The sequence below is a fragment of the Pempheris klunzingeri genome, chromosome 15 (assembly GCF_042242105.1).
Source record: "Pempheris klunzingeri isolate RE-2024b chromosome 15, fPemKlu1.hap1, whole genome shotgun sequence".
In the NCBI taxonomy this organism is placed as follows: Eukaryota; Metazoa; Chordata; class Actinopteri; order Acropomatiformes; family Pempheridae; genus Pempheris; species Pempheris klunzingeri.
This window is the reverse complement of record NC_092026.1, coordinates 4,606,338-4,630,175: the sequence shown is the minus strand read 5'-3', so window position 1 is coordinate 4,630,175 and position 23,838 is coordinate 4,606,338. Positions and strand designations below refer to the sequence as shown.

At 42.0% G+C, this 23,838-nt stretch overlaps 3 protein-coding genes across 4 annotated transcripts; 2 read left to right on the top strand and 1 right to left on the bottom strand.

The window, feature by feature from the left end:
- The first annotated feature begins 1,186 nt into the window (after window positions 1-1,186).
- Window positions 1,187-10,384, top strand: septin2 (septin 2). 2 transcript variants are annotated; one of them, XM_070845743.1, is made up of 13 exons: window positions 1,187-1,289; window positions 2,214-2,253; window positions 3,089-3,203; window positions 5,054-5,140; window positions 5,271-5,394; window positions 5,647-5,781; window positions 5,964-6,081; window positions 6,291-6,392; window positions 6,610-6,755; window positions 7,220-7,303; window positions 8,424-8,484; window positions 9,021-9,105; window positions 9,208-10,384. In XM_070845743.1, the coding sequence occupies exons 2-12, from the start codon at window positions 2,230-2,232 to the stop codon at window positions 9,093-9,095; spliced, it is 1,071 nt and encodes a 356-aa protein (XP_070701844.1). In that variant the 5' UTR covers window positions 1,187-1,289; window positions 2,214-2,229; the 3' UTR covers window positions 9,096-9,105; window positions 9,208-10,384. The 2 variants fall into 2 exon arrangements, with proteins under 2 accessions (XP_070701844.1, XP_070701843.1); XM_070845742.1 differs by lacking the exon at window positions 1,187-1,289 and having other exon boundaries at window positions 2,126-2,253.
- Window positions 10,385-10,829: 445 nt separating this feature from the next.
- On the bottom strand, window positions 10,830-16,544 carry stk25b (serine/threonine kinase 25b). The gene is made up of 11 exons (XM_070845741.1): window positions 16,229-16,544; window positions 15,314-15,544; window positions 15,138-15,194; window positions 14,879-14,987; window positions 13,868-14,025; window positions 13,425-13,610; window positions 13,012-13,157; window positions 12,570-12,675; window positions 12,417-12,488; window positions 11,261-11,397; window positions 10,830-11,179 (listed from the first exon to the last, which is right to left on the bottom strand). Exons 1-11 carry the CDS (start codon window positions 16,256-16,258, stop codon window positions 11,140-11,142), a joined length of 1,272 nt encoding a protein of 423 aa, XP_070701842.1. The 5' UTR covers window positions 16,259-16,544; the 3' UTR covers window positions 10,830-11,139.
- Window positions 16,545-18,270: 1,726 nt separating this feature from the next.
- On the top strand, window positions 18,271-23,669 carry LOC139214229 (mitochondrial fission factor homolog A-like). The gene is made up of 7 exons (XM_070845027.1): window positions 18,271-18,378; window positions 19,103-19,324; window positions 19,429-19,607; window positions 20,684-20,775; window positions 20,922-21,092; window positions 21,572-21,647; window positions 22,062-23,669. The coding sequence occupies exons 2-7, from the start codon at window positions 19,108-19,110 to the stop codon at window positions 22,191-22,193; spliced, it is 867 nt and encodes a 288-aa protein (XP_070701128.1). The 5' UTR covers window positions 18,271-18,378; window positions 19,103-19,107; the 3' UTR covers window positions 22,194-23,669.
- Window positions 23,670-23,838: the final 169 nt, after the last annotated feature.

Genomic DNA, 23,838 nt, shown 5'->3' with positions numbered 1-23,838 from the left:
GGAGCAGCTAAATGACATTAAATTAACCATCCATAATTGTATAATTTACACCTGTGATGCTTCTCCTGTGACAAGTCAAAGGGTCTTTATTGTGGTCCTCCCAGTCTTGTGCTGACATGTACTCAAACTGCTAATAGTGGTTGTTGGTATTTTCAATTAGGTTTTACAACTAACTTTGTTGTAGATAATTGAGGGACAACAGTAGTTTGTCTGAGCACGATCTGAATCTGGAATGCTGCAGACTAATGCTGTGTGAGTCATTTAAAATAAGACATTTGTGAATGGTATTCCACTGTAATTCAGATAGTTCTGCAAAAATATCCAACAAATAAACCTTTTTCCCCAGTCTGGGAGGCTAATGAATGAGTATTTGGTTTGGCTGACATCGGTAAAAGCGTCCAGTGACTATAACCAGTTGCAAGTTGATTACATGTTGTTTGCTTTCCCTCAAAGTGATGCACATACTGGGTGTGGAGGGAGAATTTGAGACAAAGATATGGCAATGAAATTCTATTAAATATGATATAATCATTATTGAGTTTAACCTTTCTGAACTCTTGTATTATTTATGTATTGGTTATATTTCCTATATTCTAATGGTGCTTGTAGTGGGGTGAAAAGTGGTGATATCACTATAAAATGAAGCGATTATACTTAAACATAAATATTCATTTCACCACAAGGTCTATTTTGGAGCTGCTATTGGAGCTTTTGATTGTATCACACAATCTTCCTTTTTTTTTGTTGTGAAAAGTCACATCATTGAGTTGTAAATGTTCAAATTTCAATTCCACTGAGCACTACACGGATTAGTTAAGTTAAGTTAAAGTTAAAGTTAAAGTTAAGTTAAGTTAAGTTAAGTTAAGTTAGTTAAGTTAGTTAAGTTAAAAGGGATTTATTGTTATATGCATGTATTGCTTCCAGTGTAGTAGTTTATATTTGTAATATTTTACCTGTGGTAGCAGTGGGGTGGAGGAGGCCCACACATGCTCCAGTTGAGCTGCCTCACAGACCAGGATATAATTCAGACAACCCAAACTAATCTTCCTTAAAAGCTGATATATTAATAAAGAGTGAGGGCAGGCAGACTTTGCAGCAGCAGAGGGGTCCACATGTGCAGCGTTGGCCCTGCTGCTGCTGCTGCTGCTCTCGCCCGGTGCATTGTGGTCTGTGTGCTAAAGGAAGCTGCTGCACCGGAATCTGAAGAATTTGAGGTGTCCGCCAAGTCCACTGTTCACCGTCGGCTAGCCTCTCCATCTGCACCACAATCTCCGCGGACACTCTGCAAGGTAACCCAGCTCGGGTCTCATCAATTATTCATCCCTAAAATGTGTCCGCGCTGAGTTAATGGCGGTTAAATCGACGACGCTAACACGAGCTATTTAAGTCAACATCCTGCCGAGGAAGCTAACTACTAAACTCGGCTAGTTAGTAACGTCAGTTGACGCTATGCTAAGCTAGAGCGGCTAGCTGTAAGTTAGCCTAATAGCTTCGGTTTGGTCTCCTTGAGAGTTTCTTAAGCGCAAGAATTACCATTAAAATGAGGGTATTTGTGGCACATTTTCACTGTTACTATAACCGTCATGACAGTAGCCGTTGCTAATTAACCAGCTAATTCCATTTACCCCCCAAACGTTAGCTTATGTGCAAGAAAATTAGCTCGTAATGTTTCTTTTTGTTAGCGGTGCGTGTTTTTAAGGTTAATGCAGACGGGTGGCGTTGTGGCTTCTTACATTATCTCAAACTAGCCTCTAAATTAGCCAGGACACCGTTTAGCCTGGTCATATGAGGAGAGACAGAGAAACTCACAGATTGTGGGTGTGTTTCAGACAGCTTCACTTCATTTGGAAGAGTGTTGGTATAAAATACAAAAACAACCAGGTGGTAAACATTTGTTGGGATTAATAGCACAGCTAAATCTCCTATCTCCGTATCATAGCATTATAGTGGGGTGCAGCTGTAATGCAGCTATTATCTTAGCAGGAAAAGGATTTTTTTTTTTTTTTTGTGGTGAGACAGCTCTCACAAACCCTTCAGAGCACAAACCAGACTTCCTGTCTCTCACACAGTCAGGCCTGTTTAGTATGTGCTCATATGAACAGCCTACATTTCAGAAAAGCTCCATAGATGCCAGACGTGGAGGAACTTTTGTTCTAACAACAGCTGTCTTTATAAGTTCCTCAGTATGTGATTCAGTCTGTTATTTCTTTCAGCTTCACCAGGGGAAAAATGTCTCAGGCTGACAAAATGAAGGTGAGTGTTGGAAACCAGATTCCTACTTCTGCTTCAGTGACTGTCTCTCGGGAGTAATGGCTTAGTCTAAAATAAAAAAAAAAAAACCTTTTAATCACCTTTTAATTCAGTGAAATACTTTTATTTACTGAGACAGTCATTTCAGTGGGACCTTTTCTCTTCGTTACATTACTTTCTGCATTGTGTTGATGTTCAAAACGGCATTCATCAAGTATTATTTGATGAATGCTGTGCTCAGTATGCTGCTCGCCATCCTCATGACTCACCGCTGTGTCTTTTCATGCTGGTTGAAAGGCCCTAAGGCAGAGCAGGAACACACTGCTTATCAGGCTTATCAGTCATGACCTTTGCTGAAAGTATGGGGAAGGGAGGGTGTACAACACTTACAATACTATGAAAAAATAGCAAACTTAGCAGTCTAAATAAAGAACATGTGCTTCATGTTTTTGGCTTTGCCACTGTCTCACATTGCTTCAGGCGTGGTTAAATCCTGTCCTATTGGCCTGCTTCTCATCGGTCTGACCAGCCGTGTGTAGCAAAGGGCCATAAACACTGGAATGATGGGTGGAAGGTCTTTTGCAAATAGTCACTGTGGCCCTCCTAAATATGGTGGCTGTTCGTGAACAGATGTGTCCTCACTGATCTCTTCTCTCGCACTAATAGCTGGCTGTCATGCTATCGCTATGATTACCTGATTTAGATCTGTGACAAAAATAGTTGTAGCTGAAGTAATAATTATGTGCAGAGCTTTGATCTTTCATCATACATTTTAACGTCACCAAACATGTTTTTTTTTTCTTTAAAATGATGACTCTACTTTTATTTTTTCCCACAGCAGGGGCAGTTCACCAACCCTGAGACCCCAGGGTACGTTGGATTTGCCAACCTGCCAAATCAGGTTCATCGCAAGTCAGTAAAGAAGGGATTTGAGTTTACGTTGATGGTGGTAGGTGAGTGTATCTTCACTGGTCTTTTCTCATTTCGTCTGTCATTATGTGACTTAGATTTTATTTAGTTTGGGAAATCATAGTGTTTCTTAGTGATAACAACGTTCATGCTAGACAGCTACAGTAAACATGGACATTTGAGGAATGTGTGGCTTTTTGGCATATGTGATTTTTTTATGATAGATTTATGGTGGAATCTTGGCTGTTAGCCTGCACACTGTAAAGTTGTAGCTGCAGTCATTTGCTTATTTTCATAATGGCCTGTTTACATAATAGTTTTCCAACTCATTCACCTCCATGGATCCCTCTGTTTGTAAGAGAGTCTTTTGCCTTCAGTAATGTATAGGCGTGTTTCAGTGTGCATGAAGGCTTTTGGCAGTAGGAAATGGCAGATGTCACATTGGTGTAGTCGCTCAGCTGGCGTCAGCAGCAGCGTAAACTCTTGATGTGAGCACTGTGACTGTGTGAACCTCCCTGCTTGTTGGTAAGGGGGGAGGGTAGAAGCTCCCCTGAACACTGCTCATCCTTTTGCTTTAAAATAAACCAGAGAGGAATGTAGTCTGTGGGCCTCGAGGGATTGATTCACACAGTGGACAAGGCCTGCTATTCCCTCTACTGCAAGAATACTCATTGAGTGCTTATTTAACCCTCTGGGTGACCTGGGTTCTTAAATACATCAGTGTTTTCCTGCACATATAGATAGCTGCAGTTCTCCCCGACAGATCTCACCATGAACATTAATGAGTTCTCCTCAGTATATATCAGCTTTTAAGCTTACCCTAACACAGATTATTTTCGCTTTAAAGCCCCTTTTCCACATGCACCTGAAACTATAGCGTATAATATACAGTATATGTCGATTTAGATTTTCCACACAAGATGTTCTGGAAAACTGCCAGTTTAGGACGTAGTAAAGACTTCTGTAAATCTTTTGCAGTGGCTCTGGTGGGAACCACAGTAGTAGCATTCCTGGGTAAAGCATGCAAGCTTTAATGTCTCACTTTCTGTAACTCTGTAGCTTTGAGACTTAAAGAGTGCAGTTTCTTACATTTTCTTACTTTTAGTTCCTTAAACTGTGTTTGCTGAGGTTGTTACCGCTGAACTACTGCTCTGGTTTAATGGATTTTCCAGACAAATCAGATGCTGCTAGACTGAAACAATGCTCAGTGGATCTGCAAAAAATCACTTAGAAGGGTATTTTTAGTCTGCTGCAAAGCTCAACTCAGGCTATTAGCTTCTATTTGAAACTTAATCACTCCACATGTAGATGCTTGTTTTCTTTGTCTTACATGTGTTTGCAGCAGCCTGACACCTGCTGTTAATACATGGAAAATGGTTTAAATTTAGCACTTTTACCTTGTCATCAAAATAAAATCAGTGTCAGAGTCTCCAGTATACAATTTCTTTAATTCATTCTCATGTAAAGATGGAGTCAAGCTAGAGGAGGGTGTCCTTGTTCTTAGTTCTTGCTGCTGATTTTTGTGAGGCTGAAACTATCCAGGGGTCGTCTTCTTGACTGATTATGAACACTTGCCCTCCTTCCTCCGGTACTAAGGTTGTTTAATCACCCACTCCACATATTTCTGGGAAAGATTAATGCTGAAGTCAGATTTAGTATCATGTATTTCCGTGCGGTGCGTGGCCTGGTGTGCGTCACAGATGGATGTCTTGTTTCCCGCAGCGCAGTGAGGACCTCTTTTGTTCCACTCAGTGAAACTGAACTCTTCGCACCAACCAGAAAGTGACAGTGGTTCACTTTTTTTTTTTTTTAGCAATTGTGTAATATCTTTTCCCTCTTGCACTGTATGGTTTTAGTTTCATTTACAGTTTTGATTTTCCTCTGTTGTCAAAAGGTGAATCTGGACTTGGAAAATCCACTCTGATCAACAGCCTGTTCCTCACTGACCTTTACCCTGAGAGAGTCATCCCAGGAGCAGCAGGTCAGACGCACATGCACTTAGTCATCCTCTTTTAAGAACACATAATCAACACATTCACCGTAGAAGAGCCATTAGATGAAATACGTGGGCCGACTGTGTCCTTACATGTTATGAATTCTTCCTCCAACAGAAAAGATAGAAAGGACGGTTCAGATCGAGGCGTCGACAGTAGAAATTGAGGAACGAGGAGTGAAGCTCCGTCTCACTGTGGTAGACACACCAGGATACGGAGACGCCATCAACAGCCAAGACTGGTATGAATCACTTTAGAGCGTATGCTGATGAGGAGATGAGGTAAAATATAAATGACCCAGCAACACTCCTGTGATCTTGAACAGTAAAGAGCCGCTAACCTTGGACAGTTAAGTGTTTGTTCAAATGTTTTAAATCGTAAGAAGAGAATTTATTTTTCATCTGGGCTTTTGATTTTAGTGTTTAGTCGTGCGCTATCAGCATGCGTACTGTGATGCATACTGTAAATTTAATGTGTGTTTTTCCTCATCTAGTTTCAGCACCATTATCAGCTACATTGATGACCAGTTTGAGCGTTACCTCCATGATGAGAGCGGTCTAAATCGTAGACACATTGTTGACAATAGAGTCCACTGCTGCTTCTATTTTATCTCTCCGCTTGGCCATGGGTGAGATCTGCAGCACACACTTGCACACATACAGTACATTTTTTAGTTGGAAAGGAACGTCAGTGCAACTTTTACTGACCATATTCCGCACACCCAGTCTTCACCCTTCCTTTTTCATAAATACTTGCTTGAGTTCTTTGTCTCTCTTTGACCCCGTGCCTGTCTGTTTCCTGTCCCACCAGCCTGAAACCACTGGATGTTCAGTTTATGAAGGCCATTCACAATAAGGTGAACGTGGTCCCTGTCATCGCCAAGGCAGACACGCTCACCCTCAGAGAGAGGGAGAGGCTGAAGCGCAGGGTGAGAACAACAGTCAGCCATTGTACAGGATCTATTTCAGTCTCTGCTGTAGCCATTCAGCGTAGGAATATGCTGTTTGTACCAAAAGTACTATATTGAAACAGGGTTTTAGATGAAATATGTAAAACCAAAAGGTGGATAAACCACAGTGAGACAGGAAGTGGACAAGTCCTAACATCCTTTTGTTTTTTCAATGTCTTCTTTATAAGATCTTGGATGAGATCGATGAACATGGTATCAAGATTTACCACCTTCCTGATGCTGAGTCAGACGAGGATGAGGACTTCAAAGAGCAGACCAGGATCCTCAAGGTAAACTTTCCATTCCTGAATTCCTAAATTCCTTTCTGTTAATGTGTTTATTTTTACCTGAGGAATGGGAATTTATCAAGGCTAAAACCAGTCAGTTTCCTATGCTCTAATAAAACACCTTTTAAAGGCATCCCAGTACTTTTCAAAAAGTGCCATGATTCTTTATGCGGGTGGTTGAACCCCGACCACAGACACGTGAACCGCTCTTCTTTTCCAGGCTAGCATCCCATTTGCAGTGGTGGGATCCAACCAGCAGATTGAGGCCAAAGGGAAGAAGGTGAGGGGCCGCCTGTATCCCTGGGGGGTGGTGGAGGTGGAGAATCCAGAGCACAACGACTTCCTCAAGCTGCGGATCATGCTGATGTGAGTGGCGGAGGAGCTGCTTTCCTTATTTTTTAAAATTTTAAGTGACAAGACTAAGGTGACATTGAGAGTCACTGACCTGCCAAACTGTGTATATAGTGTCTGTTTACCTACAGAGATGCTGTGGAAAGAAATCGTAGCTAGCTCTGAGAAATTGTTAGCTTGCCAGGATGCCTTCAAACACAATGGGAGCAAGTCTTTAGCCCTGCCAGTGGGTTTTTGTTAGGGTGTAGCTAATTAGAAAAGGGATGTTGCCAAGGCAGGAAAGGAGAAAAACATGAGCTGTGTCCCAAACTGATGCAAGCAACACTGGCAGTCTAATGGAGCTCAGAGAAGTCTGGCTAAAATAAAGACTTTTGATAGTTGAAACATTTGTCACGTTCCTCTGACAGCCACAGCCTGTAGCTCCCAACATGTATGATAATGAGTATTTATCGGTTGATGATTTTTCCACAACCCCACAGAACCCACATGCAGGACCTACAGGAAGTTACCCAAGACCTTCACTATGAGAACTTCCGCTCGGACCGCCTCAAACGGGGTGGCAGGTTGTCCTCCCATGGTTACATTCTGCCTCTGTCTCCTGCGTACGTACCTGTCTGTCAGCTTGCTTTTCTGCACCTCCCCCACGTCAAACAGCAAACCTTGATTAGAAGTTAATCATGTATAATAAGTACAGTAGAGTTTAAAAACAAAACGCACAACACAGAGATGCCGACACGTGTCAGAGATGAGTAATAAAAGACCAGAGCTGTGTATACGGAAGGTATTATGGATCATGTACCTCCAGTTGTTCTCCTGCTGTTCATTCATATAGTTTAATGTTGAAGTAGTATCATTCTGTAGTACAGTAGCTCTAACTCGTCATTTTGCATGTTAACCACATCAGTCAGGCTGTTGTAAAGAGGCAGAGTTTAATTTGATGCTGTGGGCTGCAGTGGATTGTGGTTTCACATGGTTAGTTGGTTGCTAAATGGCCTATTTAGTTTAAGTGTCCGTAGAGGATGTAAACAGGATAAGTGTGTGTCTTTTAACGGAGTGTGGACAAATCATCATTTAACCCTCAATGTAGAAAGAAAGAATCTTTTAGACTTTCTCCTAAAGCCATCCCAGGATAAGGGAGTGGCTTTACTGTCTTCACATTGCCTCGCCATCTGTCCAATGATGGCCTTTCTGGACTTGATTTGTCTAAACCCATGAGTGGACTGTTGGAGGTACCGTTTATTTTTTTTCCATTTGGGGGAGGTAACGCTGTTCCCCTGCCACTCGCTGCTTCTCTCTTGAACCTTCCTGCTGTAGTTTCTGTGTAGCTGTTTGTAGTAGATGCCCACTTTTCTCTTGTGAGCTGCTCTATCTTTCTGCAGAGAAAAGCCCCACTAACCCACTGACCCCTTCTTCACTTTCTCAGTGTGGCTTTTGTCGTGTTTGCTGAATGCTTCTTAAAATGGTACAACACGCCCTGTCAGGCATTGCAGACAGGCACAAACTCCCTCACTGACTCTGTAAAATGCTTTATAGATCATCACATGCGGTGATTTCACACGTGTAACCTCTCTGACTGCATTTAACTCAATGATTGTTTTATTGATTGGCATACAGAAATATCAGAGTTGATTTTGTAGCATCACAGTAACATCAAAAGTGACTCCGGTTGTATCGTTGGTGTAGAAAGGGACCGGAGCCGGAGGAAATGGACAAGGACATGATCCTGCAGGAGAAGGAGGCTGAGGTGGGATATTCCAGACACTGCACTGTTTATCTGTTATGCTGTAAACACTGTGTATATTCAATATAAACAGTCAAACCATCCCTTTTTAAATATCAAGCTCATTTTAAACTTCATACTTGTGTTGTAGGCCCTCTAGAAAAGGTTACGTCATTTAATGTTCAAAAATGCGGTAGTTTTCTCATATCAGACACGGCGGCTGCAGCTTGTTTCAGCCTTTGTCTGAACGCTCCGTTTTAGAGGAACAGGACAGTTTGTCGCTCTTCCCTTTGGCATGTTTGTGTTACCTGGAGCTGGCATAAATGAGGAAATGGAGCACAGCAGGGTGGATGCAGGAAGTTTTCAGTTAAACGGATTCCTTTGTGACATAAAGGGAGTCTGTATGCACCCCAGGGACACACATTTATGTTGAAAAGTTATTAAAAAGTGCATTTTGCACAATATGGCACCTTTTGGGATGAAAAAATAATATTTTATAATGTGCCTGGTTCTTGTTTTAATGTTAACGTTGTGTGATGTTGATGTTCTGTGTCGTACAGTTGAGGCGAATGCAGGAGATGATCGCCAAGATGCAGGCCCAGATGCAGAAGCAGGGAGATGGCGAGGATGTCTGAGAAGTCCACGGTAGGAGCAAGAGCCACTGATGCACCCCACACCCTCTCTAATGCAGACACTACAGCATCTTTTAGCTGCAAATAACGTGTAACTTCTTCTTTTTCACTGCAGGTATCTGAGCCACTGCTCGAGTTTGACTAGAAAGAGACGGATGATAGCAGAGAAGGTGTAAAGGCCATCTGGTTATTGACTCGTACAGCTTGCCACTATTTTTATTCCAACCCTAAATGGGATCTGGAGTCATTCTTTTTTATACATACAGGAAAGTATATTCAAGCAGTGTTATGTTTATATATTTACACACGGTTCTATTTCCTCATTTTTAACATTTTTTTTTCTTCATTGTATTAAACTTTTGCCAGTTATTCAAATGAAGTCACGTGACCCACCTCTTAAACTGGTGGACTATACCTTCAAAACAAACCCATTGGGATGTTCTGTTCTTTTCAGTTTCCTTGCTGTTTTTTTTTTTTTTGCTATTACTGCACGTGTTCAGTGCTTTTGGGTCTAAATCATGTCTAAAAACATGCAATAGCCTTGAGTGGGAGAGCTAACAGTGGTGAAAACTAGTAGCAGAAACAGCCTTTATGCCATTTTCTCAATATTCTTTTTGTTGAGAAATCATGATTTCATATTCATATTGTCAAAAAGTGACCACTCAAGCTTCCCCTTAAATAGGATCCACCCTGCTCACTATTAATCATCTCCCCCGTCTGCATGCAACTCTTGGCCCCGTCTGGTAAAGATTTCAGGTACATTTTCCCTCGTGCAGTGTTGGGATCAGCTTCGCCCTCGTCTGTCCACATCTTATCTGTTAGTGCGGTTCTCAGATCGTCAAATACAATGGCAAGTGTTGTTCAGCTCCCTTTGAGTTTGATATGAATTAAATAAACTGTGACCCTCAGCTTCTCACAGTCTTCCTGTAGACTTCTCAAATGAAGGACTGGCCTCCGCTTGGTGCTCTCCATCGACTAGACGTAACCACTCCATGTCTCCTCTGCGCTGTAAAGTGAAGTCATGTGCCGAGGAGCATTAACTGTTTTGTTTTCATTGGTGCAGTGAGATTTAAGAGGTATAAACCTTTACCTGTCCCAACTGCTTATTACTTTGTGGTTTCCATGACCTCAGAGATTTAAGGTGACCCGATGAGGTCAGTGTAGCCAACGTTTCCCTCACCAGCCAAGATGAGAGTTCTTGACATTCCTCTTTGTGCTGTTTTTAGCCAATATTAAAGTACCAAATATTGTTTTTGATGCATATATTGTAATAAAAGTTTTATTAAACTTAATCTCCCGGTCTTTTGCTTGTCTACCTTCATGATGTTCAGGGTTCATCGTTATTCTTTTAATACGTTTGTCTATTGACGCCCTGCTCTTGATCAAATGGCATCAGAGGAGCCTGAAGCCTCCACATACATGATGCTGATGCTTCCTGCTCCCTTTGTGTTTCATGTCAGTGAGATTAGACGTCCTGACCGAGCATATGGAGGTCAGTTGCCTAAACCCTGAGCTCACACTCTTATTTTTTATTATGAGGACAAATAATGAAAAAGTACTGATAGTATATAATAAACAGGCACATCATAAATCTAAACATGAACTATCTCTACAGTTTGAATGCTGAGTGATGTACAGCCCCAGGCTGAGGGGCATCTGACTGTAGTAAGTGTTTGTTTCCTCCATTTAACTATTTGTGCCACCAATGCTGAGCAACACCGACTAGTAGACACTGTAGACATTTTCCATAGACTTTATTATAGTTTTTTCTTCTCAGTCTAACAGGTATACACAACGCTCTAAATGTCATGGCTTTTTTGTCTTAAATACTCTCCGCTCTTAAAGAAAAACTGTAAAAATATTTAATTATAACTAATTAAAAGATCTCTTAGGGGACAGGACTGGGGAGGGTGCAAAGAAACGAGGGGTGAGGGGGTGAGCGGGCGGGTGGGTGGGGAGGGGGGTCTTCTGTGGTCCTTATCTGAGGCGTTGGGTGGGTCTGGGAGGCAGAAAAGGGGTCCGGGTTAAGTTACATCCAGCTGGGGTTTCACCGCGAGGACGGGGTGGTGTTACCATTCAAAGAAAACCTGACAGAACGACATTAACATCCATTAATTCAAATGAAGTCGTGTTTTTTATCGCTGCATAATAGACGGTCGGTGAATCACCTGCACACTCTTTCCATGATGTGTGTGACGAGGCGGTCGGAGATGCCCGGACACGACTCCTCGGCCAGGTTGAAGGCGTTTTCCAGCTCCTCAATGGCTCCTACACCCCCGCCACTTGCCCGCCGCTTCTCCTTCAACTGGTGACAGAGAAAAGACTTTTCCATGTTGTAACCGAACAAAATGACGCCTAATTTCAACTGTTTACATGTTATGACAGCAGAACAAGCAGAGATTAGTCAGCTGTTGATTCTTGTATTTACAAGCTTCGTGGTTTCCTTTATCTTTTCAGTTTTATTAATTATATATCTACTATTTTAAAACAACTTCAGACTACACAATACTCACATAACATCTCTATCAATCAATTTCCTCACACCAATCACACACTTGCATCATCCCAGTGCAGCACTTCAGTAATTGCACACTTCTGTTCTGCTGTTTGTCCGCCTTTTTACCGTTTACATTCAGCACCAAGTGGAGGATGTCTCCAGTGAGTTTCATCAGGTTGCCTCAAATATATCTTAAATTATAGCCTATTTCCTGCCAAGCCCTGCCCTTATTATATCATGATCTTTATATTATTTTGATCAATGGAGACTTTTTGACCAATCTTGCTCATCTCACTCTCACAATGCTGCGTACCAAATTTAGTCTTGACACAGTAAAAATCTAAAAAAGTAGATGTTATATTACTATTTTTCACATTATGCACATTAGCATGTGCGTCAAATTTCAAGTTCAGCGAGGGGCGTGGCCTTTCCAAAAATCATCTTCTTGGGCCTTAATGACAGCGCCACCATGTGGCCGACTGGGCTTGTGTTTCTTGGTAACTGAATGTGCCGTCATGTCCCGTTTCTAGCTCATTCCTGCTCGCGGGAGTGACAGCAGAAGACAACAAAGAATAATAAAAACTTTCTTTTTTAGAGGGGATTGAATATTACATTATTTTTTTTTAACTGTCTTCAGGAAATCGTCCCTTACAATAGAAAACTTTTGTTAAACAGGCGTTTTTGTCCTTGTCAGTACTTGAGCAGCGTGTTTCACTGTACTTTTTTTTTTTTGCGTATATTTTCTGTTCTTTATTGTTTAAAATTACTTGGAGTAGAATGAATTGTAGTATTCAAAGTTATATAATCCTCACTCCCAGCACGCCTACCTCTCTGAAGATGGGTGTTACCAAAGCAGACAAGCATTGTGACTTGGGTTGCCTTTTCACCGAATCTCCTGACTGGGAAGAGGAAAAAGGACGTTAGGCCAAAATAAACAAAAGATTTGACTCGTTCGCGTCTGTGTGCTGAATGTGTCTTACCTCTGAATCTGTGTGTGTGTAGCCCTTCTGTAACTTGTTCATGGAGTTGGGTCTGACCGTGGGGAAGGTCCACATGGGACATGTATCCACATCGCCATCGGCATCCCTGAAGGAACACAGAGACGGGAAGGAGGAGAGGAAGACATATTTCAAAATGTGAGGGGCACCAACATGACCCAGCTTTCATATAATGAATCAATGACCTAATTTTAGTACATTCAGAGAAAAGGTTTCTATTGAGGACAAGTGCATGTGTATTTGTCACAAGCTTGTACATGTTGTTCATCACTGATATTACTTGGAGGACAACCACTTCTCCCAGTAACTCATCTATAAATCACGCTGACATTCTCTAATAGGCCAGTTTGGTATCACCAGTTTAAGACAGGTCCTTTGGAAAGTGTACAACTGGACTGCATCAATGTTTGTGCTTGAGACTCACATATCAGAGTCGTCCGAGCTGGATTCCTCCCCGTGCCCCTCTGACTTCCAGCGGCGGTAGCGGTCGATCAGCTCCGTCAGATAGGCCGTCTTCTTGGTGTAACGTGTGATGAACTTGTGCTTCAGGAGCTCTTTGGCTGTTGGCCTCTGTGCAGACATGTTAGGAAGGCAGACTGTCTAGTTATAAACCGCTAAAGGAAGCTTCGGTGAAGAGTCCACCGTCACAAATAATAATTCCTAATGAAGACAAGACATGCTAATCCAAAATATCTGGTAAAATAAACGAGTCTTACACTCAGGACAGACGTGCCAATCTGGAATTATTTGCCAGATTTCTGATCTGAACTCAAACAAACGTGAATCCAGTTTAGTTCTGCTACATTGGTTGCAGACGGATGGAGGTGTATTACTCACAAAACGAGGGTCTTTATTTAGACAAGCCTCCACAAACTCTTTGAAGGGCTTGCTGTAAGGTCCCTCGAGTGTGGGTGGAGTGTTTTTCGGGATGAGGAAAAGGACCCTCATGGGGTGTAGGTCAGAGTTGGGAGGTTCCCCTTTGGCCAGCTCAATGGCAGTGATTCCCAGGGACCAAATATCAGCCTGAGGAGATAAAGTTAGGTGTGTTAAACTCACATACACACACAGAGAGTAAGCAATTAAAAAAAAAGCTCCTTAATGAAAGAAAAGTGCATCAAACACTTCTTCCCATGCATGTTTCATGTATTATCTCTTCATGGGCTCAGTGTTCTACCAAAGTCTCTTCGCCCCAAAGTGAAAAACAAACAAGCAAACCACTTAAAGACAGCGTTCAGTCAAAAGCAGTAACACAGGGTGTCTATTATCCACTGAGGCCGCACCTTGAAGTCATAAGCTGACTGTTTAATAACTTCTGGAGCCATCCAGAAAGGAGTGCCAACAAATGTGTTCCTCTTAATCTGGGTATCTGTCAGCTGTCCCGCCACCCCGAAATCTGCCAGCTTCACGTCGCCCTGCTCCGACAAGAGCACATTGGCAGCTAGGAGAGAAAGCGAGGGAGAGGAAAGGAAAGAGCAAATAATATAAGTAGTGCGAACAATCCAGCATGGAGGATGACGAGTTTCAATCTGATGCACTAATGTGCAACCGAGCGTTGTAGCACCTTATTTTGGCCGATCAAGTGTCATTTCTGTCTTATTATGCATTACAGATTATTGAAAAAGGCACAAAAAACCGTTTGGTGTCCATTCCCCAGTTTCACTGTGGCGAAACAACAAACAGCTTCACACATTGGAGATGAGTAAGAACGCCTTCAGGTGGAATTGAAACACACTACACAGGCAGTGTCTATGCAAAGTCTTCTAATTATTTTCCACCTTTGACTTTTCATCTTGGTGTCATTATTTCTATGATTCTCTTATAATTCCAAACAGGTAAATCCTATTTGTTACGAAGGGAAGAGCTTAACATCTGCTACAGAGAGCAGGGGAGAAAAAAAAAATAGCTCCACACACATATATACATTTAACACCTGCAGTGTGTTGCAAGCTCACAGATGGTGTTAATAAATGGACGCAGCTTGGTAGCATATTTCAGCGTGTGGACTTATTCTGTCAAGCATCTGGTTAATACTGGATATACATACTCAGCAGCTCCCCATCGCTTCTCACCGCTCAGAGTCTTGCTCAGTGCAGCTGATGGGGAGCTCGAATCAAAGTGTTTTAAAGTTCATAGATGGTCACTCCACACAATACATCACACTGCTGCTAATTAGCTCTGAATTATAAGCATGATATGTGGCTTTGTACCAGGAAAACATTGATCTATATGATGCTAAATGAAAAAGAGGGTTTTTTTCTCTTCCTCACTGCATGAAGAGGAGTGCTTGTTACCTTTGATATCTCTGTGGATCTTCCTTTCAGAGTGCAGATACTCAAGCCCCTTCAGGATTTCCCTCAGTATAGTAGCAATGTAAGTCTCTTCAAGAGGCCCGGGACGGAGCTAGCGAGGGGGACAAATACATCAGGAGAATGTGGAAGTTGGGAGCGAGAGCCACAAAGACGTAGAAGTTTTACTTCTTGTGTATAGAAAGTTTTGTGTAGATTAAAGTTTGTAAGCTTTGTGGAAAAAAAATAAAGTAAATCTTCTTACCAGATCCAGAGCAGATCCTCCACCTAAATACTCCATGATAATCCACAGCTTGGTCCCCTGAGAGGAAATAAAAACTTGACGTTTAAGGTTTGAGATTTAAAAATACCGCTTGATGTTGATAACTGGAGATAATCTGTGTGTCTGTGTGGCTTCGGTACTTTTTGTTATTGTCTCACCTTCAGGTATGATCCATAATACTTTGTAACAAAAGGGCTATCACACTGGCTCAGCACTGTGATCTCCTGCTGGATGTCTTCGATCTCATCTTCTGCCTCCTCCAGATCTATAATTTTAATCGCCACCACCTCCTTCGTGCGGTTGTTGATGCCTTTGTAGACCTCTCCGAAGGAACCCTTCCCAATCCGCTCCTGCTTGGTGAAATACTCCTCGGGGTCCAACCGGGTGTTCTGGTCCAGTGACAGCAAAGACAGCATTGAATTATTGAGCGCATTTCCTGATGACGGCGACACCTGAACAGCACTGAACTTGTGTGCTGAGGGCAAACTTGTTTCACATACGAATGCTATTTCATAAAGGTTAATTAGACGTGATAGCTGGAGTTACATCCATCTGTCGGCCTATTTAATAATGTCCTCTCACGCTGCTCAAATATAAAAAAAAAAGATGATGATGGATGATTAACCTTTCTTATCTGTGTCAGTAGCCATCTCTCTGGCCAAAGCCCATATAATTTATAATTACCTGCACACTAGATTGAACTTTGTGCCAGGATGTAACTCTAGAGGCATGACACTTGAAAGTTCAGTGGTTTTCTTTCTACATCACAGCAGGAAATGATTTGACTGAGTAGGAAGCACATAGAAAAAAAACTTATTCTAGCATTTACTGTGTGTGACAGCTGCCCTTCTAAAACAACGGAGAGCTTTAAAATATTGCAGGATATGTTGACTGAATTTAGAGTTGATGAATCTGAGACATAAATGAATTCATGAATAGTGAGTTTGATCACTTGCACTGATGGCTTAGACCCCCACCCACCTATTCGTGGAGAGCCTGACAGTCATGGGGGTTCGCCTTGTCTTGGACAAGAAGAAGGGAGGTGACAGTTGGTGAAAAGAGGGTTTCTCTACCTGGTTTTGCATGTCTCGAAGGTGTGCCATCCCCTCTGCAGGTTGGACGGGACAGGGACAGCCACAGCTCTCTCTTTCCGAAGTTATCAGATGGTCCTTTCGGGTTTTTCCTCCCCTCTTAGCTGTCTAGGAAGCTAGCTAGGTCGCTAGCCAACTGGATAAACACCCAATCTGCTGGCTTTAACGGGGCTGTCACTCCGCGCACTGTTTTCGGCCTCCAAGCCCAACGGAGCACTGAAGAGCCCGGCGAGACAACAAGCTAGTGACCGAGAGACTCCATTTATGTCGGCGGTGATGAACTAGAAGAGAAAAAAGCTCCTTCCGTGTATTAATATTTAATTCATTTCAAGGAACGTTTAGCCTGTTGTTCATTTGAAGCTTGAGGAGGACAAAATAATGGCCCAGGCGGTGGACGCATGCGCACTGGGTTTGAGGAAGGCGGGATTGTGGGAGTTGTATTTCTGAGCTCTGTTAACGCTTTTCTGGTACCTGAACGCCTCTGCCATGCTGTCACACACATTCATGACCAAAATATGCACTCTAAATGCACACATCTGAACTAATTTATGCCTGAGCATGTTAGGTATGTAATTAAATATACCAAAATAAAATTCAGAATAAAGATAAAGATAGAAACTATACAAAGAGTGACATAGTGGTGTTAATATAGTATAGTATAGTATAGTGTATACCAGAATAATATATACAGTAATATAATTAGGTATTATACTAATACTATCTACTTAATACTATCATAAAAACATATAATAGCATATCATGTAATAAAGCAGTCTAACATATTCGCATAATACAGTACAATGTAATATAAACCTGAGGCCATGTTGTATTTCAGCAGACAGCTATTGGCTTGATTTTGTGCTCCACAGTAACATATGATCTTTATTTGAGTCTCGTCCCATAATAGACTGCAAACAAACTTGTAAACAAGCTATACATTGTATATATATATATATTACATTATGTATTAGAGCTGTTTTGCTGATCTGTTGTGGATGTGTGCATGTTTTTATGGAAGAGAACTGCACTAGCCCGGCTACCTCTGAATCTCCCTTTGTTTTACATTCTGCTTCTAAATGGACACACCAGGCTACAGGCCGCACGCTGTCATAATACTGTACATCTTGGTGTTTAAATAAAGCCCAATGAAAAAAAAGTAGTGGCCAGAAAACATGCTGCAGAATTTATTGCAGGTTTGCTGTCACTGGCAGACATACCTTAAGCGACTGTTATCACCAAAATGGAAAAGATTGGGGTCAGATGCAGATATTCTCTTTGCTATGACACTCTGAACATTTACAGGTAGTTAACTATGCACATGCACGTTGTTTGAAGTGTGAAAAATTTACTAAACATCTCCATATAATCCATGAAAAGTGACAGAGAATATATTACTGTACATGTAAGTTAAACTGTATTTTTGATTAGTTTTTGCATCTTTGTCTCACCATCATAATGAAGCATTCAAACGCTGATTACTTTAACTTTAACTTTGCATTACTTTAACCTAAATGGTGCAAATGAAACAGGCGCAGGTTTGTTACTATTTCCTTAGTGACCCTTTCTCTTAGTGAAACCAATCTTTTTTATTTGCAGAAATAGAATCAACTCCTATTTGTAATTAAAGACGCTAAAAATTTAACCTCAGGCAGTAATTTTCCAATAATCCTCAGCAATTGTTTTCTTATGAAATTATTTCTATGTCTTCCAGGAAATAAATACCTATCTTAAATTACATATTAGTTCAATTGAGCTGGAATTGACCAACCAAACTCTGTGTTAATGGCGTAAACACATCTAAACTATAGCTTTGCTTTATCTTGTGTTAATTAAACTAATTACATAAACATTGTACGTAACCAGCTAATTTGAGTGTGATAATAGTGTGCGCTTGTTTTCTCTCCTGGGTGCCGCCTGCTGGTGCGGCTCGGTTGGACTGACGTCGCAGCTCACACGCTCCGCCCCCACGGGCGCACGGGGTGACTAACTGACAGCTACAAACGCACACACTGGCTAGAGGCGGTGTGTGCTTGGTTGCACTTGTCGTCCTTCCCGGTTGATGCTGCTAGCTTCTCAAAAAGGACAATATTTTGACACATGACATTTTAAACTCCGGCGATAAAACCATAACGGTGAGTAGTCACAGAAGCTAAAGCTGAGTGGATATGTCCGGCTAGCCTGTTAGCGTCTGGTTACTACAAACAGCCAGCGGTTATCAGCGGACAGCTAAGCTAACATGTTGTGTTAAAGATAACTAAAAGCTAATGTATACTAGTAACATTAGCCACATATTAGCTAACGTACATGCTAGCCATGGCGTCTCCTGTGGGGTTTCATTCAGTGACATTGAAGCCGTGTGTAAATGACAGCTACTCCTCATGTCAGGGTTATGTAATTTCACGCAACCCAACATGAAATGTTATTTCTGATGCATTATTTATTAGCTTAGCCCCCATGTCCCCCACCTGGTGGTGGTTGGGCTTGTTTGGTTCCTCTACGGGACATGCCCTTCTATAAACGGGCCAAGGAGCGTGTTTGGGCTGCACTTTAAGCCACTGAGCCAATTAGCAAGAGCTACATTCACACTATTTGTCCCTTTTAATGAGGCACAGTGATGCTGCTTTAAAGTAGACTATAAAAAAAATCAGGATGGCATTGCTGGCAGGCCACATGAGGGAGATGTAAACATCCAGGAGTCTTAGATATTAGAAATGTGTTAATATTTGACACTCCTGCCTCTGTGATAGTGCTGTCACTGAAGTGTATCTTAAATTTCCACATGCCAGTCTTGCTTTAATCTGTTGAGTGTTTAGCTTATAGTGTTTTTCTCTTTCCTTCCCTCTGATGTGTTTATAGGCTGGATGAGTGGGCCAACCTTCACCTCCCCCTCTGCAGAGGCGGCTGAGATGAACCGCATCCATTATGAGCTGGAGTACACGGAGGGCATCAGCCAGCGCATGCGAATCCCCGAGACGCTGAAGGTGGCCCCAGAGAAGCAAACGGGGCCCCTGCCACTTCAACAACCCCTGCCCCCTCACACAGCTCTGATGCAGGTGCCAGAGAGGATCGTTGTAGCAGGTGAGGACAGCAGACAGGACCCCAGTTAAAGTTAAAGGCAGAAAATACCCTGCACATACACAAAACTCTATGGCTGAAATTGATCCTCCTGACTTACTCCACAGGCGATGATGGGGACCCTCTATTTTCTCGTCCACGAGACTTGGACCTGATTCAATCCGTCCCTCCCGTGGACCTCCTTAGCATGAAAGCTCCGCCGCGTGTCCTCACCCTTACAGAACAGCCACTGGACTCCCTTGAAACTGATCAAGCTGCTTCTTCACAGGGCAATCCCAGCCAGGGGGTAAGGGTCAAATCCAGGTTTTTCATGCTGTGTCCTTTTTATTTCTCATAACAATTAATTTGATTTTCTTGATTTACTGAACTTGACACTGATCACAATAGCGGCATGCTGATAGAAAATGATAGACAGAAAGGTGTAGTCAGAGTAGAAATCTGAACATTTGAAGGTTATTGGGTGGAAAAACAAAAACCAATATGGAAATTTTGATCAAAACAGTCTCTGCTCTACAGATGTGTGCGTAAACAAGATGGTTAATTCTTCGACAATGATACTGTGATAGTGTGTGCCTCCTCTCCCCACTTGATGCCAAATAAGTGTGGTTACTTTTCAGTTCTCGACCTCTTGTCTTCGTGGTTCTGGGATTGTAGTTACAAGCAGAGATAGTGTTACACCCATGCTCATTCTCACCTACAATAAGACCTGGACTCAGACTCACGTTGGATATTGAAGCTGCTGAAGCTTGAAACAAGGAAGAAATACTATAGGGAGATTAGAGGATACATTACAGTGGTGCTAAGAGAAGAAACCAGAACCATTATTTATCTGCAGTAGAATGAAAACAAGAACAAATTTCAAAACTTAAGGATCTCCTGGGAAAAAAATTCAGATATGGAAAGTTACAGATGGCGTAATGTTTTTGCTGTGGCCAAAATCAATGTTTACTTTTTCAAATCAATTCTACTGGACTAAATGTGCCTGTGATCACATTAATAATGAATCAATCAATCTTTATTTATATAACGCCAATTAATCACAAGTGGTATCTCAAGACGTTTTCCATAAAGAGCAGGTCTAGACCGAACTCTTTAATTAAGAAAGTTAAAGTAAGGATTAGAGAATCCCCACATGAGCAGCATCAGATATTATATTAGAAAAACTCCCCATTAACAGGAAGAAACCTCGAACAGAACCAGGCTCAGGGGTGGGCGGCTTTCTGTCGTTCTCCGTGTTGATCAATAATCACGTCGTCACTGTAAACTACTTTGAAAGGAAGCGACAAAGAACAGGTGTGGTTTTGACCTGTAGCTTTTTAGTTTGAGCGTGAACACAATTTAAAAGCTGTGTATCATCCACAGGCCCACTTTCACGCTCGGTCTCGAAGGGAACGCAGTGCGAGTGAGAACATATCTGGCCGCCACAGCAGTCAGATCGTCAGAGGTGATACGAGGTAAGCAAACATTCACAGTCGAGATACAGCATTGCTTCACTGCTGCTGCCTTTCCATTCTGAATGTGTTATTCTTATTTTGCTCTTGGTTTGTTTAAAAAAATATCTTTTTTCTTTACTGTTTCTCCCTATTTACCTCTCTGCCAGTGTAACCCCTACCCCTTCTGCCCCCCCAGTCCGCTTGTGTCCCCCCCTCTGTTCCCCTGAGGATGTAAACATCAACCTGTTCACAGCTGCGGGGTTCCTGTCGTATATTCAGTCATCAACGCGCCGGGCATACCAGCAGGTCCTTGAAGTGCTGGATGACAGCCATCGCAGGTCACGTCTCTTTTTTGTTTGTCCTCAAGTTCATCAGAAGTCACGGAACTGTGTCACAAAGTTTCTTTGAGCAAACATCTGGTCCTCGTGGTCACTTTCTCACAGCATTGGGACTTTAGGAGAGCTAATTTATTTTTTTTGGGGGGGGGGGGTATTTCTCACTAAGAGGAGTAACATAAGGTCTTTAATATTGTTTCACAGCCTCAGCTTACATTAATCCCACTGTGCTCCGCTTGAGGCAAGAACACTGTTATAGCGCAGCTACCTAAACTTAAAAACTTAACGTCATTAATGACGCACGTTATCAGCATTCTGCGCCAACCTTATTCTGTGTTGGCAAATTTAAACTCACCAATGCAGGAGAGGATTTATACAATATAATCATCGCCGTCCCCATAATGTCTTCAGGATAGTTTCCATAGCTATGCAGGCTAATTGTGTTATCATTATTCTGAACTGAGATATGCTGGTGTCCACAGACCACACATGGACCTGGCCCTGGACATAAACCCTGATGAGTCTGGCTTAGTGGACGCCTCCTCACTACGACGACAGGTAATATGCCCCCAGTATTTCCCCCACTTTTGGGTTTACAATTTACAACTGTTGGGGTACAGCAAAGGCATACAGACAAGCTTATATATCAGGCTGCTTATCAGCTGAGTTACAACTGGCATTTTTAGATACTCAGCTGTAAACAAACAGACTCACCAAACAATATTAATACAAGTACTGGTCACATCATGGGCCAATAAGAAAGTACAAAAAATATTTCCACAATATTTCCACAATATTGTTCAACTGTTGCTGTACTTTAATGGTTTTATGCAAGTTTGTTTGACGTTTTAAAAACAGATAATCCCAGGATTGAGGTTCTTCATGCCTGTTTGATCTTGATATGGTCACTGTGGTTCTGCTTGTGACATCATCTTACTGCATACAACACTTTGTGTCCACGTGGTCATTCAGATTGTGAAGCTGAACCGGCGTCTGCACCTGCTGGAGGAAGAAAACAAAGAACGCTCCAAGCGAGAGGTGATCCTGTATTCTGCGACTGTGGCGTTCTGGCTGATTAACACCTGGGTCTGGTTCCGTCGCTGAGATGGGGCACGACCGAGTCTCCCAAAACACCGGAAGCCAAAGCAATTCCTTGTTAAAGGTGCAACCATTAAAATACAGCGTGAGTCTTTACCACATCTAAAGGCAGCCACGGGGAACTGCAACAACGTTTGCAAATATCTTTCACCACATTCCTCCATGGTCCTATCACAAAGTCTATATTGGGATTTCTCGCTCAAAGAGCCGAGGCAGGAAAACATTGCCAGTGTTTGCTAAAACCAGTGATACACCAGTGTTGGGTATATTTACTCCATGTTGCTAAATTTCAGCATTGGCACTGATACTGCATTGGAACGATACATAAAATACTACACATTCAAAGTTTCAGTTTCATTCCAGTATAAAAGGGCAAACGACAAGCGAGACGAAGCACAATGACCCCAACAGCTGGATGTTTGCAAAATGTTAGCAACTGCTTTGATGTGATGAGCTGAGGTTTGCTATGTTTAAGTCTGTAATGATGTTCACTTGAGTTTAGGAGAGACTAAATATGGTCCAACATAGAATATGGGGACTAATGTCAAGAGGAAAAGGGGTGCCTGTCTTTTATTATCAACAACTGCAAACCTTAACTGATATATTATGATTATTTTGTGCAAACAGCTAGGAAAATATCACTGATTGCACTTTTGAGCTTGATTTATCTTTTGCACAGCAGCAACAGATGTTTACCGCCATTCTCTCTCCTCGAAAGAGACGGAGAGGGAGAACAAAATTTGTGAATGAGACTTTTTAGCTTCAGGAGGACGATTTGATTGGAGGGGAAACAAGGATTTACTTAAGCAACAGATGTTTTGGGAACCTGCCTGTGGAGCCATAGTTACAAGATCATGTATCACACCTGAGCGGTCTTATCTGTTTGAGAAAGAGATTCATCCGTTTCGTCTAAAACTACCATTCTTAAAGTGTCAAAGTAAGTCAACTTAATCTAGAGATGCCATAACGTTTTCCCTCAATGTCCTTTCAGTTGTGTGTGTTGCCCAAAGGATTTCCGTACAGTACTTGAATAGCCTACAGCTGAGAAGGTGTAGTTAGTTGTTTCTTTTATTACCTCTTTGGCAGTGTGGTGCTAAGGGTATTATCTGTGAAGTGATCATGTTTTCCTCATGCTGTTTCTACAGTCTCTCCAGAGAATTTGACCACTCCTGTCTTTCCACTATGTTACCTACAAGACTAAAAGCATGGACTCTGTGTTTTTCATCCATCTCACAGTGTGATACACATCTTAGAGCTAATGTCTGTATGATTGTGTGTAATAGATGGATATGTATATGAAATATCGATGTCATTATTTTTCAATAATGAAATGCATTACTGGAGGTTTATTTATTGACCGTTTTATCTCTGTTGAGCACTACACATATGGCTTAAAGCTGGAGTTTTAAGCTGTATATTTTACTTTCTTCGTAATATATGAATACATTCATTGATTGTTAATATTTTTGCTGTAATAAATGATGGATGTTGATTTCCTCCAGAGCCCTGTCTCTGTCCAATGCCGACCCCTACTGCTCCATCAGCCAGCCTGCAGCAGCAGCAGGGAGATTTAGACTAGACATCATGTCGAGGCAGCTTTACTCTGCATCTATCCATCCATTATCTCTATCGATTATCCATAGAGGGTCGT